This window comes from Phasianus colchicus, chromosome 4 (assembly GCF_987193195.1).
Source record: "Phasianus colchicus chromosome 4, bPhaCol1.hap1.1, whole genome shotgun sequence".
NCBI lineage: Eukaryota > Metazoa > Chordata > Aves > Galliformes > Phasianidae > Phasianus > Phasianus colchicus.
This window is the reverse complement of record NC_143439.1, coordinates 6,553,435-6,570,442: the sequence shown is the minus strand read 5'-3', so window position 1 is coordinate 6,570,442 and position 17,008 is coordinate 6,553,435. Positions and strand designations below refer to the sequence as shown.

General features: G+C 36.5%; 1 protein-coding gene across 1 annotated transcript; it reads right to left on the bottom strand.

Moving 5' to 3' along the window:
- Positions 1-3,181: 3,181 nt before the first annotated feature.
- LOC149918025 (palladin-like) lies at positions 3,182-7,589 on the bottom strand. Its single transcript, XM_090140051.1, has 2 exons — positions 7,534-7,589; positions 3,182-4,220 (listed from the first exon to the last, which is right to left on the bottom strand). Exon 2 carries the CDS (start codon positions 4,217-4,219, stop codon positions 3,182-3,184), a length of 1,038 nt encoding a protein of 345 aa, XP_089996177.1. The 5' UTR covers position 4,220; positions 7,534-7,589.
- Positions 7,590-17,008: the final 9,419 nt, after the last annotated feature.

Here is a 17,008-nt window from a genome sequence, read left to right as displayed (position 1 = left end):
CACTGTCTTGATATTTAGCCTTTGAAACCCATCTAAAAATATTGGAAAATACTTATGAAGTAAACACCACAGCTTACACACAACTACCTACTTTAGTTCTGTAGTCATATCACAGAAGACTCACAGATAAAGACAATAAGATACTGAAACATTTGCAGTCTTTGCTTTTACAAAGCTGCAGCTTTACTGTTGCTGTCAAATTCACATGAATTCCACCATTTGTATTTCATAAAAGAAATCAGTGGCTCCTAGTCATTTCTCAACAGAACTGCTCTTGTATCAATTGTAGGAAATAGAGTACAAGATTTGAGTGGCACCAGAACTTTTTTTTTTTTGCTGTTATTAAAATAAATGCCTGTTGACACAATGCTCTGTCTAGTAGATTTCCTTTACAGTTTTGTCACTTGTGAAGATACTCCATGCTTATTTATATTCTATTCTAAGATCATTTTCACCTTGCAAAGTACACTTTATAACTCTTTAAGCCTGATGTATCTACTAAAGCATAACAGAACCATGGTGGTAACACTCAAGTAGTTTTTTTTTTAGTAATAACATATTGTCTCAACCCATGGGACTTAAGCAGTCTTATTAATGACTTGATAGCTAATATCTAAAACTTTCTCACATTTTCATAGTGAGAAATGTTATAAGTTCGCTGTTCAAGTTATGAAAGTGTACATGTTTTCCAAATTCAAATACTAGAAAAAAAACTAAGGTCTTTTTATGCAAAGATATATCAAGGTGGAATATCACCAGCAAGTAAAGGTAATTCAGTTATTTTTCTTATAGTTGCTTTACTTTGGGTAAGAGTTGCAAAGAAACTGTGCCGTCTATTAGCATTGAGAAGTGAAGATGTATGGGACTTACCTCATCTTTTTTATAGCCAGCTAATAACAAGATGTTTCCTACAATGGCAATAGAAAGAAGGCAAATGCTTGAGTCTGAACAAGTGAAGTAGGTGACTCTTAATAGATGTGTTTCTCTCCAGTGACTGCAGACAGAATCTAGGATGACTTGGTCAGGTTAAATACCAAATGCATACACAGGTAAATTAGATAGAAAGGTCTTTTACTATTAATTAGTAGTAATTATTTTTCTCCTTAGAGGAGGTAACTCTGTCCATTGCTATTATTCTACCTTACAACTTAAAATTATTAGTAAGAATACATTATCTAATCCAGCAACAAGAAAAGACTCCATGGAAGTTAATGTTTCTTGTTGCCCTAAAGTGTATAGCAGTACCACTGGCAAGCTGCAAAGTCCTTGTGAGGTGGAAAGAAGAATCTAAGAAAGAGACACAAGAGGGAGGATCCACCACCTTTCTTAATTGTGCTGCTTCTACAGTTCCCCTTTCGTGACACCTTGATGGTGAATAAACATCTATCTGGAAGATTCCTGCAGCCTCAGCAGAACTAAAATAGCAAACAACTATTAGAGAGATTAGATAGACATGCCTATGATATTGCTTGATGGAAAATTATATTTTTGAATGAGTGTCCTGATGTTTGCTAGGCTCATTATTTTTGTTTAGTGTACTTAGATGCACCATTTTGCTTTGTTTGGATCAGCTGACTTCAGAGTAGGATGATCCAAGCTTTTAGCTTAAGAACATAACCAAAGTGCTGAGGTACAACTTCTTCCACTTTGTAGACAATAACAATGAAAAACACTTGGTGATATGCAAGCGATATTTTGACCACAAAAAGTTCAGTTTACCAGTATTTACTTTGTTTAGGACACATTTTCACTGAAGACTCAGGTAAAGGAAAGGTTGTTATTTTCAGTTGTCAAGGGAGTCTTTAGAAGTATTTTCTAAAAAAGTAACTCTTCACCTCTATTACCTTGAAATGAAAGCATATATAAACATATATAGATATAACTCAACTTTTCAAATCTTGTTGACAAAAATCAAAATGATAACCATTCATGCCCTCTGTAAAACTGCACCAAAAGGCACAGATTTTAAGAAACTGATTTCAAAGGAGAAGTTCAATTATGGTAAGCATGAAGATACTGTTCAGTGATGGATAAGAATTCCTAAGCTTGCAAAGCTGTGAGGCCTGTATATCTGACTGTATTTGCAGGCAATCTGGGGTAACTTAGTACAAAATGTCTTCAACACTTTGAAATGAATGACAACTCAGCAAATGATACGAAGAAATTCAAAACAGAACAATTGTTACAGGAAAGTGATTGCTAGGTTCCTTTAAGGTGATGTTGGAAATCTTTGAAAAGTTACATTCAGATATAACTAAAGAATCTTTTAAAAAGTTCCTAATGAGAAGCTACAGATTCTCTCCTGTCCAAACAGGATTTTAAACAATTTTCCCTTTCTATCAAAGAGACAATCAAATGCTCATATGATTTTAAACCAAAATAGGTTGTGCTGGAATATTTGAACTGGGCATATAATCCACCTGTGTGTGTTAAGCATATTTAACATTAAGGCTCAGAACTGTAAAGTGACAAATACATTCCATACAGTTTTAAAGCTGGTTTTAAAGTTATTTCTATCAGCTTTAGAAGGAAAGCAAGACAACAGGAAACATTACTGCTACTGCAAAGCTAGCTTTTCAAACTGTTGTAAACACAAGTTGACAGAGTCTAAAAATAATAATAAAAGGAATGTAGTGACTATTTTTGAGTTTTGTTATCAAACAGATAAGATATTATATGCAGAACCACCTGCATATAACCTTCACTACAAAGTATCAAAAGGAATTTTGAAACAGGGACCATTTTGGCATCTTCTGGAATCACCAAAAAATGAGTTGGTGAGATTTAGCAAATTTCAGGTTCTCATACTAAAAACTTAAAGTTCCATTGATATGAAACTTAGAACCATTCTAATTAATTGATAATAGAAACATATCTAAGACTGATACTTGCTCTTCAGGGGAAAATGGTGAATTCTTTCACTTAAGTAAATCATAAAGTAAGCTGTTAGTCACTTTGGATTCTAACTTTGCCATGTGACTCCTGAATCAAGTAGAGCCTTATTTCCCAAGCAATTAAACACTCTAAAGAAGTCTGAATCTATTATTTCAGGTGCTTATGAACTGAAGGATACACTGCTCTTATGTTACTAATTACTTCCAAGCAAGTCCACTGATACTTTACCTCAGGTATCTTCTGCATTTAGAAGATGATACTCAGAGACTTTGCTAAAGGCATGTACTTACCTGACGTCAGGGACTGGATTGCCAGCAACTCTGCACTCCAGTAATACTTTATTTCCTTCAGCAACTTCCTGACTCCGGAGCTTTTGAATGAACCGAGGTGGTGAAGACTGACCATCTTCTGCATTGCTGAAAGGGTGGCAAAGAACCATTTCACTCTGTGCGATGCTCTCCTTTTCAGAACAGGGCTCTCCATTGAGATCAACCCCAGATAATTTTGGCCCAGGCTCAGTCTCTTGATGTGGCTTGTTCAAGTCTTTGTTCCTTGAGGTACTTAGTGTTGATTGCTTCTTTTTCGGTGACAGGTACCCGCTGTCTGGGGAAGAGTCCCCATCAGGGCTTCGGCCCCTTGTCTTTGCTGCCTCTCTAAATATAGATGACAATTCCTCAATGAACGTGGCAGCTTTGTCACACAGCTTGTTCCTGAAAGGAACTTCTCCCTGGGATGCTGATTCAGATTTTGTGGTGGGCACACCTGAAGCACGTTTTTCTGAATGTTTCAGGCTCCTAATGTAGCTGGGACTAGCAGCTACTGAAGGTGAGGTGCTTTCTTGCTTCCTGGAGACTGTGACAAGACTACTTGCCATTTTAGGTGAGGTAAATTGTTCTTTCTGGTTCACTGGAGGAATGTGACTTGCTGAAGATGAAGTCAGACTGCTTACTTGAGACCTCTGTAAAGCACCTTGCTCATGCAGTTTGGTATCCTGAGAAGAAGCATGCTCTAAAGCACTAGAAATAGAAGTATTGAAATGAGTGAACTCCGGTGCTGTGTTCTGATCCTCCTTCACAGAATTGGCAATTGATTCCCGAGCTATGTCAAGGCTTTTACATATCTCCTCCTGTGTAAGGAAGGCAGAAAGTTCATTTGAAAATTCTCCATTCTGTATGCCGGATAGGGACTCATAGAAAAAGTCATGGCACGATGAAGCTTCTGTCATGTTTTTAGGATATCCATTATTGACGTCCTTCTCTGCACAGTAGGTCTCCTTCTGCATTAAAGAAAGAGGCAATGACTGGCCACAGCTTTTGTCTTGCATGCTGGAAGACACAAACACAGTCCTTTAACAAAACAAAAAAAAACAAACAACAGAAATTGTCAATTAAAAGTGTCAGCTGTACTCTGGAGCTGATAAGCTAGACACAAAAATGGGAAAAGAGCAGAAACTTAGTTATGCATGTAATTCTTGCTGTAAATTTTGATTTGGATTTACAAATTCCAAACAAGGCAGAACTACAAGTTTTCTAAGTAGAAAAGAAAGCTCCTAGGAGTATTTTTGCTCGTTCACCTTCCTTCAGAACTCTGAAGGCATCCTTCCTCTTACATTAGCACAAACTCAGTTCTGCTGGATCAATCTGAGCAATTTATTCTATCAGCACAATGCTATTATACTTATTCAGAGTTTAGTTATGATAATTTGCATTTTATTATTATTTTCTTTTTTCACAGTGCACTGCTATCCATCAAGTTCTGAGAGAAAACTATTCTAGTTGAAACCTGTGTAATCAATGAATATACAGATGTTACAATTAAAAAACATACAGGAAAGTTAGGCTAAACAGGTTATCACACTAAAGAAGAATGGATGGAAAGCTTACCCTTGTCCTAGGCTTACTGAAAAGACTCCAAGAGGAGCAATCTCCAAAAGAGATCCTTCCCCAGTGGTACTCAGCTCTTAAATGGGGTCTAGGAGAGGTGCAGCCAGGCTCCACCCCTTCTAGTAGCACAGAGGAATTGCCTTCACCTGTGCTCCCAGGGCTGACTCATTGCTCGCCTCAGGTGGTCAATCAGAGGTTCAGGTCATGTTTCAGCAGTTCCCATACAAAACCATTATAGGAATGTACACGTGTACAAGTGCTCAGGATGTCTGGATCAGAATTTCCAAGTTACCAATTTTTGTTAATACTGACAATGTGTTTAATACTACTGTACTGCTTGTTCTATTGTTTTTAAATGTGCTAGATTTTATTGAAATGTATATCCTTTTTCTAAACACTTAAGTGGGATGTCAAACTACCACATGCTAAGAGCACAACACTGAGGAAACAGGTTTCACAACCCATATATCATCTTGCCACACGTGAGCGTATGAGATGTATTCTGCACTAGTTTCATGAAGTATGGGAGTATTTTCAGTTTTTCATGTAATTTCAGGATGAAAATGAGTGTTGCCTGCTTCTGTAAGGCCAGCAGAAATGAGACAGCAGAGAAAACTCTGTTCTCCCAAGGCAAAGGTCAGCATGAAATCCCACTTATTGAAATTTGTGTGTCCTATTGGTCACTAGATTGTGGATGATCTGATCTTAAAAGTAACTGTTTCTTCTGCAAGCTATTTAATTAAATCGAGCATCGACATTTTTAATTATCCTTGACAATTCTCTTCTGATGATGATTTAGGTAAGATTAATTCTACACAAGATTTTCACAAAAACATTTTTTCCTTCTAATGCTCCAAAGCATTGTTTCAGCAAAATACAGGTGGCTTGGCAGTCATGAGATGCACTCAGATATATTTTACATCAGCTTGTGCATGCTCCAATAACCTTTAGTCACTTCCCTGGGGCTTATCCGGCATGTATTCATTAACTGACTGATAGATTATTGGAATTCTTGGCCTGGCATATGCATCTCTTGATATCTCTACTTGTCTTGCCAACAGATTACAACTTAATGCATAAAAGAGAAGTACAAGCAAAGCAAAGTATTTTAGGATTTGAAATGTGTTTTTGTAGAATATGTTGACAGGTGTCTTCTTTGATGGCATCTTCTTTGATGGGATTACATCTTTCTTCCTTTTTATCTGTGCTCACAGGGCAAGAAATTTAGCAACCATGCCAATCCATTGTTAACATAATCTAAAAAAAGGATGTACAGTACACTTGATTGCCATACAGCAGCTTGAAAGAATGAATCTCAGAAGCCAAGAGCACAGTTGGTCTAGAGTCTCAGCTGTTCGGGCATAAGCTTAATGGATGCCTGCAAACAAAGGGTTAAATCTGGAGACCTTAGTTAGATTTCAAAACACTGTGTTGAAATGAACAAATATACTAGTTTTCTATTTGGGTAATTTGTTATTGTAAATATCTGCGCTTAAATGATATCTTTATTTAAATCTAATTCATAGTGCTTCCTGGCATGCTTCCAACTCCAAGTGATATATTATGCATTCAGATAAAATTCTCAGGCTTCCAGATCCAATTTGCTCTGTTGTTTCCATGGGTTACAGGCCAATGGAAAATTTCACCCGTTACTACTAGCTACTGTGACACAATGATTGAAATGAATATATAATATTTCCTAATTCTCCTTTTTATGCTGTATTTTCATTCATTAGAAAAACCTACTGGCTGCGTGTGTCATAATTTCCATCACTCAGTGTTCAAATTCAGGTAAATCAATTGATAGCTGAGTAGTTAGATACACTTGATAAATTTAAATGTGCTCATTAAAGGCAATTTCCAGTGCTGATTAGTGTTTTCAGTGAGGAAATTCTGGTGCCAAAAATAGGTTTAAATGTATCACATCAGATAAGTGAATGAACGCTTCCAGGATAAAGATTTTTTGTCATTCAAATTATAATATATGAGCCTGCTATTCTTTTACAGTGACTTGTAATTGCAGCAAACTGGAGGTGATATCATGAACCCTATCAAGTTGCATATAAGATGATGATTAGAAATACCTAATGCTATTTCTATCTTCTCCAAGTTACACTACAGAATATTTATAACAGTTTTCATCATCATTACTCATTAGGTAATGTGTGAAGCCATATACTGTATCATTTAAAGACATAAACAAACATAAAATACAATGTTGCATGCAGATCAGATTGTTTAACTATAGCTCCAGCATTATTAAATATGAACTATTTATGTACACCTATCTGTTCTATATTTTAAAATTGCTCACAAGTAAACATGCATTTTAATATCATGCCATTCAAGTATTTCTTCACAAAGCAATGTAGATGCTGTAAGAAGCAATATTGTAAATTGCTGATTCAGAGCATATTAGATTATATCCATCTCAGAAAACATTTGAGGGATTTATCAAATTAAGATATTCAGGAGCTAAATAACAAAATATGGGAAAACAGAAAAGCAAAGGTCTCATTCAGGACAAATACAAGCATCCTGAATTTAGGGATACTGTGCGATGAAAAATAATTACCTAAAAAAAATTGGGACAACCCAAAGCCAATCTGTTCAACAGAGTAATATTAAAAAAGAAATGTATCTAATAAGATTATTAAAAAAAAATAATAATAAAAGTACATATTTAACTTCTAGATGTTGAAACCCTGCACATTCACTTTACTAAATTAGATTTGGCATAAAACATAAAACAGACCTTATAATGAACGGGCCAATGTGAGGAGTCTCAAGTATAATTAGTAGCAGGTAACGTTGTTTTTCTCCTTCTTTATCTAAGCAGGCTCCAGCTATTCTCTGAAGATTGCTTGGTCCCCAGTAAGCATTGAGAAGACTGTGGCTTGTGTGTTCCATCTGTCCTATGTGACTATGTAATTCTTACCCCACTCATCTATATTTGGTAGCTGAACTCATGTTTCAGCAGACTGCCACTATCAGGAATTCCAGCAGAAGCAATGTTATGCCTGGAAGTGACACAAAGTTCTGTGCACTTACTACTCAGAAATTCAGAGAACTTAATCATTTAAATGAATATTTAAATGAACACAGTAAAGGCTGCTTCAAACTATCATTCTGAAATGCAGGATGTGATTTTTGCTCAATATTAGAATGTCTGCCTCTACAGGGAATAGAAAACAGCGTGCGAAAAGTAATTGTGGAAAAATAATTTTTCCACATTATTTTGTCTTAACAATTTTTTTAATAAGAAAATTAATTTTTTTTACAGTCATTGAAGAATTTACTTTGAAATGTATAGAAAAAGAGTATTTTAAAACTAATACTTTCTTGTACACCTTTAAAGCTTCCATGAAAAGAAAAAGAAACAGCTTTTATTAGTGGAATCGGTGATATCTTTTTGTAACAATAGATAATTATTAATCTGTAATCACAATTACACCCACTAAATATTCACTTCCTACATGAGGTAATCCTATCATGAGAAAATAAGTACCATCTTCCATCTGAAAAGACTCACAAAACCCCTTGTATAACTTAAGATGCCACAACTCCGACCCAGACAATAGCACAGAAACAACCAAAGTGCACTGCTTGTTTCTCTAGCCATGTAAAGTGTATTGAATAATCAGTCCACTTTTCTTTGTTGTCCTTGCCAAAGTGCTTTCACCTCACTAAGAACCCCTTTGAGCCATGGCACAGGGAAGAAACATTTTCTGCCCTAAACTACACTTGTGCCTTTTCAGGTACATCATTTCCATTGATGCTCAGTGAAATAAAGAAGTAAAAATGAAGACTGCTGGTTTAATCTGTGGATTTTATCACATAATTTCAAAAAATAATTGGGGTAGGATTGTTTCTGCCTGATTGCAGCCTATCAGGAGAAGTCATTTAGAGCAAAAATACCCAAAACATTTTGTACATCTCTGTCCCTTCTGCCAAAATCCTTTTTGCCTATTCTCTTATCTAAATTCTTTCTGGAACACATTTTTAGCTCAATATTATCCTGTACAGAATTGATCCATTGTTGTGACAGAAGGGCACAACCTTCCTGTTTATCCCAGACCATATTTACATGTTACCAAGTTATCTCACATTGTATTTCTTTTGCATCATCATATTGGCAATTACTTTCCCCTAATCAGAACTTTAACAGATTCACTGTTGGATCAGGGATAGTTTCTTCACAGTGTATAAGGACCCTATTCTTATACAATGAGATCCTTACCGTGTTAACATGGAATTAATAAAAAAGGATTTTATTACAGGTCATTTTACAGTATCTTCAGTGTGTGAAATAAGAAAAGAATCACCATTCTAAAAAATTCCAAGGAAGAATAAAAACAAAACCAACAACAAAAAAAGGAGCTAGTCATCTAGCAGTTAACCATTGTAAGCCTATTTTTTAAGCAGTCATCCTGCAGAGTGGAATCTAGGCTCTGTGTCTGGCAGCTATCCTCACCACTTAATGCTTGAGAGTTAGGCACCTTGGCATGGGAGTCAAAAATAGCCAGCATATAAACAGCAACAAAATGCCTTGGGCTATCTTCAGCATTTTCTACAGGGAAGGGGTAGATGAAATCCTGGTTCTTGGAATTATATGTTTAAACTGTCATTTCTCGGAAGAAAATATATATCTGCCTGGAGATACTTGCCAAAATAGTTCTCAAAGTAACGGAGTCTAAATGAATACAATTGCACTAGTGATGTGTGCCAATCAGGTCTGTCTATTCCTTTTTGTACAGTCAGATAATAACACTTGCCCAGAAAGAGAAAGACCTGTTCATTTCATTTCTACTGCCTCCAAGTGTTAATGAGCTTCTAGTCATAACTTGCAAACTGATTAGGAAAAGGCTTTATACATCTGTATTAAGCCACGAATATATTTTCCCGATATCATTTTACTAAGATTTTGAAAAGGCTCATAATCTTTGACCTGAATTTTTTGAAAACTCAATTTTTGATTAAGACTTCCTGATTTTATTGCAAATGTTATTTGTACTCCCTTACAAAAGTGATTGAGGGTGGTAAAAAACTAGCAAATGCCACAAAGAACACTGAAAAATTATTCATTTTGAAAGATAAACATGTGCAACAAGATGTAACCATATCACATTTGCATGCAAAAAGTAAAAATTAATAATAACAAGCAAATAGAATAAAGGATGTTATCTGTCAGATGCTCACTCCATTCCTATTGCAGTTCTGTGGCACATTCAACTGATGAAAAGAGATCGATAAAGCCAGTATTTTTCACTGATAATTTAGTGGAGCATTCCTAGACAAGTCTCCTTAAGCTTAATTAATAAGTTCTAATACTAATCAGACAAAATCATACAACACTATGAAGTTATTCTGGGTATACAAATCTTCTGTTCCATCTGATGCAGTTAGATGCAAAAGATATTCATTTGGAATTGGGCTAGTATTCGTGTGCTTATTTGCAAGAGCAGAAAACTTCTGTTACTCCAAGATTATTCTGTATCTTACACTAAATAGTGACAGGGTAAAATAGCAGCAAGTAGGTGTTCTATTCCCTGGCACAAAGAATATGCAAAGATAATCTGTTGTGCAGGTACTGATATTTTTATAATACTCCTTATAGGCTCACATCTGTACAGAAGGTATAGATAAGGGCCTTTTACTGCCTAACTCCATTAAAATATTCAAGGCATAATACAGAACAGTATTAACAGTCAGGAAATGAGGTGTCAAGAAACTGAAATTTTGCATAATCACAGAGTCATTAAGGTTGGAAAAGACCTCTAAGACTATCTAGTTCAACCATGCACCTATCACCAATATTTCCCCACTAAGCCATGCTCCTTAGCACAACATCAGAACATTTCTTGAACACCTCCAGGGATGGTGACTCCATCACCTTCTTGTGCAACCTGTTCCAGTACCTCACCACTCCTTCTGAGAAGAAATTCTTCCTACTATCCAACCTGAATGTCCTCTGGTGCAACTTGAGGCCATTCCTTCTCTTCCTATCAAATTCCCTCTTGCCCTATCATCATTTGGTGAACCTGGCTCAGAGAAATGTACCAAACCTGACAGGTATTGATTAATTTACTGTACTAGGTCATGATGGTTTTCAGTGTTTAAGTAGAAAGGCCTTTCCACGCTTTAGCTTTGTCACAGTTTTATCTGTAAATCTCTGTCCATGACAGGGGGACGGCAGGCCCAAAGGCCCCCCAGGCCAAAAAGGTGGAAAAGGGGAAAGGGAATGCAAGGGAAAAAATAAAACCAACAGTGGCAGCGGTCTGAAGAGGAAAACAAACTTAGTTTACAAATTATAATAGCAAAGATACAAGTTAATTGGGATTGAAGCAAGAGGAATTAAGAAACAAATGAGAAAGGAGGCATCATTGAAGGCTCCATCTCTGGAGGTTTTCAAGACCAGGCTGGATAGGAACTTGGGCAGCCCAATCTAGAGGTTGTCAACAGTGCCCATTGCAGGGGAGTTGGAACTAGATGGTCTTTAAATCCCCTCCAACCTAAGCCATGCTATGATTCTATGAAAGCATCAGTAGATGAGGCTGATGCACTCTCACAGGGTTAGAGGAAACAAGGATAACTTCTGGGGGTGTAGCATATGGTAGTATAACCAAGAATGTAAAATCTACCATGTAAAGATTTCAGATTATACGGTAAGCAAAACATATAAGCTGTATTTTTTATGTTTTAGCTCGTGGCCCTATATAATTTTCTAAGGAAAAAGGCTGAAATAAATTATTGCAAAAACAGGCTAGTGGAAAATCTGTTATAAATGTAAGTTTCTAACTTAAACAGATGAATACTTTATATATTGTTTGAAAGAAGCAAAACAAGCTGTAAATGCTAGGTGGTTACTTAAATAGAACTCATCTGTTTATTCTTAAAATTAAGAATTTTCTTCTGCAAGATTATGCATTCAAGACTTAAGCAGTAATTTTGCTTGGCTTCATTTCATTTAACTTCACTAGTTCAACTGTTTCTCTTCTTTCTCTAAGTTGATTTTGTCCTGCATTCTATAAATGTTGGTCATATTCACATGTTTTTTCCATTTATTTCCTGCATTAATTGTACATTATCACCTTCTGTACCATATCTGATCTGTTATCCACCCCTCTGTTGTTTATAGTCTTGAACTCCTGCTTAAATTCATGTGCTTCAGTCACATTCATGCTAGCTGTTACCTCTGTGAAAAATATTTCAAAAATATTAGATATTTTTAATATAAGATTTTTGCACTTAATGTGATAAAGTTCTCAATGCTGCACATCGAGAAAAATGAATGCTTTATAGAATCACCTGACATCTTTTTCTGTGTTATATACTAAGTTTTCGTTTATGCAGCTCAGTTAGACTTTCCTCTTCATTAGGAAAATGATCCCCATTAGATTAATTTTAGCCTATAGTGCATATTTTACGTGTTTATATTCATAGCCAGTCATGTGCTCAAATTCCTTCTTAGCATGTGAAATGTGTTTGATCTGTGCAAGCACAGACACTGCTGAGGATAATCGTGAGGATTAGCTTTGAAACAGGAATGTGCCTCTTTCAACAAACTGTGAAATGCTGGTCTCTAGGAAAATAAATATTTACCTTTTTTCTTTTATCGTAATACAGCTTTATGTTCCCTTACCTTACATTACCTTTTTCACAGCTACTGTGAGCTGTCTTTTGACTGTGCCAAATGTATTCCTATGGTGTGTAGGAAAGCTCAGCCTGCCACCTAAAAAAGTCTGATGCAAGATAAGGGTAGACAGCTGTATACTGCTGCCAGAAGTCAATAGTGCTAAACAAAGACAAATGTGCAAGTGTGTGGCAGACATACTTTTGGCAAGAGGAATGAATGCTGAAGGAGGAACACTGAACAGCTGATTACTTCCGTTGTTAACCTCCATAGGACTAAATGTATTTTTAAAAAAATTACACTACAGCTGGCTATTTAGAAAGAACTGCTGAGAGATTTGTCAATCACTAGCTTCTGTTAGGGAGACGCTTCGCTTGGGAGTATTTTTGGAAAGAGTTTCCATGGAGTTGCAGAGACTTCAGGCCCTTTGCTTTTTTCTGATTGGCCAACAGGCAGGTGCTGAAAAAGGTGGTGTCAGAAATATTCCAGACGTGGTGAGCAGCACATACAAAAGCAATGGCAACTTACTTTTTGTATTACGATAGGCTGCATCATATGAAATTATAACAGAACTTTTCCTTTCTCTCTATCTGATGTGAAATGAAAAAGATTCAGGCAAAGCACAAAGCAGCATCAGTTGGAAAGACAACAACCCATGTTTTATCATTTGTGTGTGGTCTGCTGTTCCGTAGCAAACTTTTAATGGCTTAAAACTAATTTATTTTTTTATATATATATATTTTTTTTCCAGAGCAGCAGAATGGTTTAGGTTGGAAGGGACTTCAAAGATCATGTAGTTCCACTCCCCTGCTGTAGGGGTTGAGGGAAAGTAAGAACTTTTCAGTGGCAATGAACACTTGTGTGGTGGTACTATAAATCCTTGTATTTCCTCAGTTTGGAGTCATTTCTGGGAGGTTGGGGCCCCAGACTGGACCCACAAGTTCCATCAAAAGCAAGAGGTTGAATTTTTACCAGGTATGGATCTTGTATGTACAGTAAGTAACTCTTTAGGCACTATAGCTTTAGTGCCAATAACCAAATATTATCGGGTACAGTTCACTGCTGTGGCTTTTATGGGCTGGGAAAAAGGAGGTCCAAGATTTTTAAGTAATACAAGCTGTTGAAATTTTCTCCATTTAAATGCTAAATTTGGATATGTGTGAAGGAATTAGGAAAGAGTACCAGTATCACAGCAGTGGATATAAGATGTAGCAAAAGATATAGCAACACTGGAAGGGAAATCTGAAGTGGGAGGATCATTTTCTCTGCAGACAACTTGAACATTTTCTTGAAAAATCACACTAGCAACTGATACAGTAACAATTCTTTAAGTTTTCTAAGAATTACTCTGAGCATTTTTGAGCTAATACCATGGGCTAATATCACTGATATACAACCAACCTTTTGACTTGCCTTGGCTGCACTGAGTGAGGAGGAATTGTCTTAGGCTGCATAAGAAATATATATTACTGTTAATGTATATATGTAATAAAACTAGTGGGATATTTGACCTTGCTTTTGTGAAAATAATGCATCAGTTTGATTTGATGGAAGTGGTTGCCTTTCTTAGCGTTTGTCAGAGATTTCTGATGAAATTTTATTCTTTCTGGACTTCATCCTTGGAAGTGTTTGTTCACAAGCACTGCCACAAAGTGATGACATGAATAAGGTGTGACTGAAGCGAAGGATATTCTTCTCTGGTGAGATAGGCCTTATAGAAGTCTAATAAAGAGACAAGATAAATTTTTTCTTTGAGTTGAATATCTGATTGCAACTCTACATTCCATGTGATTCACAGGTGATGTATTTATGTCAACTGAAAATGAAGTCGCAAATATACCAAACAATTTCTGATTTTTTCAGCAATCTTGACACATACTCTCAAATTCCTGTATCAAAATGGAAAGCATGGCTGCATATTTTCTGCTGTTCACAGGACTGTGTTTACCCAGTGTATCAAAATGCATTAAATTATTTGCCATAGCTTGAGCTCACCGTAATTTAAGTTTCATTTCAAATGCTGTTATGATTTGAAACAGAACACAGGTGAGTACATTTTCACCTCAAAGATGCATGTTTAAGTCATTTAATTGAGCAATCAATTCCACAAAAAAAAATGCTAAATCTTAGGGCCATTTTTAATCTTCATGTCCTGATGCAAATTTTCCTTTTGATTCCACAGATGACTTGATTTTATTTACGAATCATAAATCTTTTAAACAATTTTTTAAACATTTTACTTATCCATTTACTTCAGAAAAGTAAACGATGTTCCAATAATCAGCATCCAGGAACTCCTGGAATCAGTGATGATTCAATCCACTGGTCTTCATGAATTTCACAGCATTGCTGACAATTTGCAGTACATTGTTCAGTTTTAAAACTTTTGTGCATGTGTTTTATTGATATAAAATGCAGTGATAATTTGTCAAACGTGAATTGCTGGTGGCAATTGTCTTCTATTAATTTTAAAAGTCATATAAGTATGAGCCTTTATAGAAAGGACTGTTAAGCACTGGAATAGGTGGTTGAGTCACCATCCCTGGATGTGTTTAAAAACTGTTTGGATGTGGTGCTCAGGGACATGACTTAGCAGAGGGTTGTTAGAGTTAGGGTAGGATGGTTAGGTTGTGGTTGGACTCAATGATCTTTAAGGTCTTTTCCAACCTGAGCAATTCTATGATTCTATGATTTTTTGTTACCTTAGTTTGTTTGATCTCAGCATGCTATGTGAATGTATTTCTACCACCTTGATAATTTTATATAATATTAATAGTTTCCAATCTTTACACAAGGAACTCTTTGTCAGAATTTGTATATCGTCACAAACCCTGGGGGAAAAATGTATAAAAGAAAACAAAACAAGGCTGTATTGTGATTGTATTTGAAAAGATGAGAGATTGCATCTATGGTCTTTTTCTAAAAGCAGTGTTCAAACACTGCTGTGCAAACTGTGCCTCTTAAAAGCAGCTGATGAACATATTTAATCTCCTACTGGTCAGGCATAAATGGCATAAATTAGAAACATTCTTAGGCCTCAGCAGCCATTTACATAGTTTTCATGGTCTGCCACCCAATGGTTGTTAGACAAATTGATTAAAAAAATGTGCTGTTTGAATTCAATGTGATTTCAGTGTTTCTGAAAACAAAGGAGAAAGTTCCAGTTTTTTGACATCTTCCAAGAAGATAAGGAAGAAATAGAAAACTACAAAGACAGTAAAGAAAAGATACTTTTTTTTTTTTTTAAATACAGACATATGAATTTAGGCACTTAACTTTGTATTTAGAATCAGATGGCATGTTTATTTTCATCTGTAGTACCCAAGGTGAAATAAATGGGAATGTGACCGTTTTTGCAAATACAGAGATTTCTGAAGGGTGCCATCAGAGGCCCTGAGCCAAGCATTGTAAAAGTTTGCTAGGGCAAATAAACCCCAACGACCTTAATTTTGCTTCAGCCTTCTCCTCCTTCTTTTCTCTCTCCTGTCCCAGCCACATAGCCCTACCCTTTCTGACACTGACTCTGATACTTATCTGGCACCACAGCAACTGAATTTCTGAAGACACTGTGGGAGAGAACTAAACCAAGAAATAAGTGCATAGTTTTCTGGCAACTTACTGAACCAGCTCAAAAAGGAGTAAAAAAAAGGAGTAAAAAAAAAGGAGTAAAAAAAAGGAGTAAAAAAAAAGGAGTAAAAAAAAAGGAGTAAAAAAAAAAGGAGTAAAAAAAAAGGAGTAAAAAAAAAGGAGTAAAAAAAAAGGAGTAAAAAAAAAGGAGTAAAAAAAAAGGAGTAAAAAAAAAGGAGTAAAAAAAAGGAGTAAAAAAAAGGAGTAAAAAAAAGGAGTAAAAAAAAGGAGTAAAAAAAAGGAGTAAAAAAAAGGAGTAAAAAAAAGGAGTAAAAAAAAGGAGTAAAAAAAAGGAGTAAAAAAAAGGAGTAAAAAGCTGGCAGCTTGTGGGCAGGTTCCTGACTCACCAGGGGTGGAGCTGACACTGCCTGCTCTTTATCTCTGGAGATTGACCTTGACCCATTTGCTGTGTGGATAAAAAGGGACCAGGGACACACAACACAACACAGAAGGTGTGGAAAGCTGTTTTGATCATTTAGGGTGGAGGTAGTCAGTGTGTGAGGGCTGCCTGCACTGCCCATTCAATAAGGCAGCAGTGGGAGTGGAAGCTGTGTCTTGTGTCAGCACAGGTGAGTGCTCTAGTCTTTTTCTCAGGTGACTTGCTCTCCTGTTGGCCGGCCCTGATGCCACCACTTCAAACATGGTCCTCACCAGGAAATGTGCTTCCTATGCAAAGACTGTGGCAACCCAGACAGAGGGTCTGCTCAATAATGTGGCAGTTCAGGTCTCCAGCTGCTGGGGAGGATAGGAAGGATGCCACTTGTGTGCGATGTGAGCAGCTGGATGAGCTGCTCAACCTGGTGGTGGAGCTCAGGGAGGAGGTAGATGGACTGCAGACCATCTGAGAGTGCGAGCGGGAGATTGACTGGTGGAGTGACTCTCTGTGAGAAAGGCGCAGAGATTGCACTTCCCAGACTGAGGGAGTAATGGACCTTCTCTCTCACCATTGTTAAACAGGGACAGACAGCTT

What these genes read in the sequence shown, in the direction of transcription:
- LOC149918025 (XM_090140051.1), bottom strand. Translation starts at nt 4,219, where the DNA reads ATGCAAGACAAAAGCTGTGGCCAGTCATTGCCTCTTTCTTTAATGCAG.